This window comes from Cebus imitator, unplaced genomic scaffold, assembly GCF_001604975.1.
Source record: "Cebus imitator isolate Cc_AM_T3 unplaced genomic scaffold, Cebus_imitator-1.0 Scaffold18, whole genome shotgun sequence".
In the NCBI taxonomy this organism is placed as follows: Eukaryota; Metazoa; Chordata; class Mammalia; order Primates; family Cebidae; genus Cebus; species Cebus imitator.
In genome coordinates this window covers 7,523,004-7,526,267 of record NW_016107333.1, presented here as the reverse complement: position 1 = coordinate 7,526,267, position 3,264 = coordinate 7,523,004, and the positions used below count along the sequence as shown (strand labels likewise).

Sequence of the window (3,264 nt, the reverse complement as noted above, 5' to 3'; positions counted from 1 at the left end):
AAAAAAAATTTAAAAAAAAAAAAAAAAAGGAAAGTCACCTCTATAAATCTGAATTCTTGTCTATGAAATTAAGATAATAATATTACTAAGATTGTTGTGAGTATAAAGTAAATCAATTGCAGAGCCACCCGCACCCGATATGTGTGCAATAAATAATAGTTCCCCCAAGGCACACTGCATTAATCCAAAGAAAAGTATAAATGGGGAGGAAAAAAATTGAATAGAACCAAAAAATAAGGTAGAGGAAACAAATATGGAGATTACAATAATTATAAATGATTCATCTACTAAATGACAGTCTCAAATTAGGTTAAAAACAGTTTACAAAAGACATGTCTGAAAAGATAAGAGTTCCCTCTTTAGGCTGGGTGCGGTGGCTCACATCTGTAATCCCAGCACTTTGGGAGGCTGAGGCAGGCAGATGACTTAAGGTCAAGAGTTCAAGACCAGCCTGGCCAACATGGCAAAACCCCATCTCTACTAAAAATACAAAAAAAATTAGCCAAGTGTGATCTCAGCTACTCAGGAGGCTGAGGATTACTTGAACCCGGAAGCTGGAGGTTTCATTGACCCAATTGCACCACTGCACTCCAGCCTAGGCAACAGAGCAAGACTTCATCTCAAAAAAAAAGTGTTCCCTCTTCACTTTACCCATTCTTTGAAGCCTAAGGACCACCTGCAGCCCTTGCACTGCAGACAAACCTGGTCAGTGCTTCATCAGTTCATGACTATAACCCCTTATTCATGGCATAAAATGGTGGCAAGTGGATTATCTATAAAATAAAGGCTCAAAATTCTTTTAGGCACCAAGATTTTTATTTACCCACATTCCTGCTTTCTTTTAACATTATAAACATTATAGGCCAAATTATTCTCTTTTTGCCCCAGGGTTGTAATAGAAACCATCTGGTTACAAAGTGGTGGCAGAGCTATGCCTGTTTTTATATTTTTCTGGCCCCTCTCAACCTCTAACTGTCACTTTTCTGTTCTTTCTCAGTTGCCTCTTAACAGTCTATTCTAACCCCTGTAAAACAAGGACTAAAAGTACTAACCTCATTGTTATGAGGTTTAAGAGAAGGCCCAGCACTAAGCCAGGCCCTGAGGAAAATTCAAACAACAGTTCCTCTTTGCCCTTCAGTATACTTCTTTGTCATCTATCTGTCATGCGCTTAGGAACCACTGGACCTGTAAACCAAGCACATAGGTCTAAGCCCACAGACCAGGTGAAGGCCTAGATGGCAAAATATGCATGGGCTTTGTGACTCCACTACTGACTTCAAGGCTAAGGAAGGTGTGCAGTTCCAAGACCACTGAGCTCATGGTTCTCATGGCTGATACCTCCATCATGACCAGGGCTTAAGGAGAGGCCTCTCAGTTCCCACTGCCACACCTGAACGGTATGAGGGCTGCAGCAGAGGCCAAAAACTGAGTCACTAGCCCCAGAGAGTCCATGGGGGACACTGACAAACCAATCACAAAGTTGGTGCCGTTTGCTCTTAGGGAGGAGAGGCGAGGCCTGGGCAAGGACAGCAGCTGGAAGGCAAAGCGCAGACCTGGCTCTCAGTAGCGGTAGTGATCCGGCTTGAAGGGGCCATCACGGGACATGCCCAGGTACTGAGCCTGCTTCTCTGTCAGCTTGGTCAACTTCACGTTCAGCTTGCCCAGGTGGGCTTCAGCCACTGCCTCATCCAGCTAGGAAGAAACAAATGAAGACCAAGAATCAGTGCCATGCTCTGGGACCCCCTACGTGTGTCTGGCTGCCAATAGAGGCAGAAGTGTTCTGTTGCAACGGGTATTTGCCATGTGTGGTACTCACGTTAACCCATTCTATTCTCACACCCAGACTCAGTTAATGTGTTGTTTTGGCTGCCCAGCCCTCAAAAGGGAACCATGCTACACCCTCTCTCCGTGTAGCCCGGACATCAATTATATCTCCTTCCTCATTCTTCAACCCAAGCAGCTAACCAAAACACTTCTCTGGAATTGGTCTATGGACAGAACATATTTTCCATGATAGGTAGAGACAACGTGCTCCAATCCCACTGGGATTCCTAAACAGGAAAGGGTGTGTATCAGTCTGAGCTCACCAGTCGCAAGTCTATTTCACAAGTGAAATGAAGGTAGAACCAAGAGACGGAAAGACAGAGCTATTATGACACTGAATCCTAGGTTTCCAGTGTTTGGATCCAAGAATAAAGCTTTTTTGGATTAAACTGGTTTCTTTTTTGATTAAAATGTATCTATAAATTCTTTGATACTCCTTTAAGAATTAGAGCCTCAGGAGAGAGATCAAGATGGTCGTTTAGCAGCAGCTCAGGATTGCAGCTCCCAATGAAGGCGCAGGGAGTGAGTGGACGCCAGACTTTCAGATGAATTTTTGTTGCCCACAGACCAGGAGATTCCCAGCGGAGGAGCCCCACGGCTTGCCAGCGCGACTCTTTTGGCCAGCGCAGCTGTTTTGCCGGCATCCCGGCACAGTGGTTCTCAGTGTGGAGTATGCGGGGGACTGGGTACCCTTTTAGTTGTTATTTGGAGCTCCGGGAAGGCAGAGTCGCCCATTCAGCTGATTGAAAAGGAGACTGAAGCGGGGAGCCAGACCGGGAGATTCCTGGGCAGTTTCAGCCGGTGCAGTTGCCGCACGGGAAATTGATCCCGGCACCTTTTCGGCGGGCAACTGGGCACCTGGGAGAGAATCGACCGTTCAATTAGGAAAAGAAAAAAAGGGGACTGAGGCGGGGAGCCAGGTGATAGGGCTTGGCTGGTCCCACCCCCACAAAAAAACAGCACTTGGAAACGCTGACAGTTGAGAGTGTCACAGCAAGCACAGCTGAACCTGGGAAGGTCCAGCTCTGTAGGGGAGGGACATCCACCAAAGGAAAACAAAAAAATAGAAATAACATCATCACCAACAAGCTGGACGTCCACTCAGAGACCCAATCTGAAAGTCAGCAATTACAAAGACAACAGGTGGATAAATCCACAAAGATGGGAAGAAAGCAGCGCAAAAAGGCTGAAAACGTCCAAAATCAGAATGCCTCTCCTCCTTCAGAGGATCGAAGCTCCTCATCAGCAAGGGAACAAGGCCTGATGGAGAATTAGTGTGATGAATTGTCAGAATCAGACTTCAGAAGGTGGATAATAAGAAACTTCTGGGCCGGGCGCGGTGGCTCAAGCCTGTAATCCCAGCACTTTGGGAGGCCGAGGCGGGTGGATCACGAGGTCAAGAGATCGAGACCATCCTGGTCAACATGGTGAAACCCTGTC

The 3,264-nt window shown here is 46.4% G+C and overlaps 1 protein-coding gene across 2 annotated transcripts in view; it reads right to left on the bottom strand.

The window, feature by feature from the left end:
- Positions 1–794: 794 nt before the first annotated feature.
- Positions 795–3,264, bottom strand: part of AHCY (adenosylhomocysteinase) — a 20,758-nt gene continuing 18,288 nt past the window's right edge. The window contains exon 10 of one of the 2 annotated variants that reach the window (XM_017513981.2): positions 795–1,692. In XM_017513981.2, coding sequence (XP_017369470.1) covers positions 1,561–1,692 — 132 coding nt within the window. In that variant the 3' untranslated portion in view covers positions 795–1,560. The remainder of the gene's footprint in view (positions 1,693–3,264) is intronic. The other variant, XM_017513989.2, reaches the window with a different exon arrangement.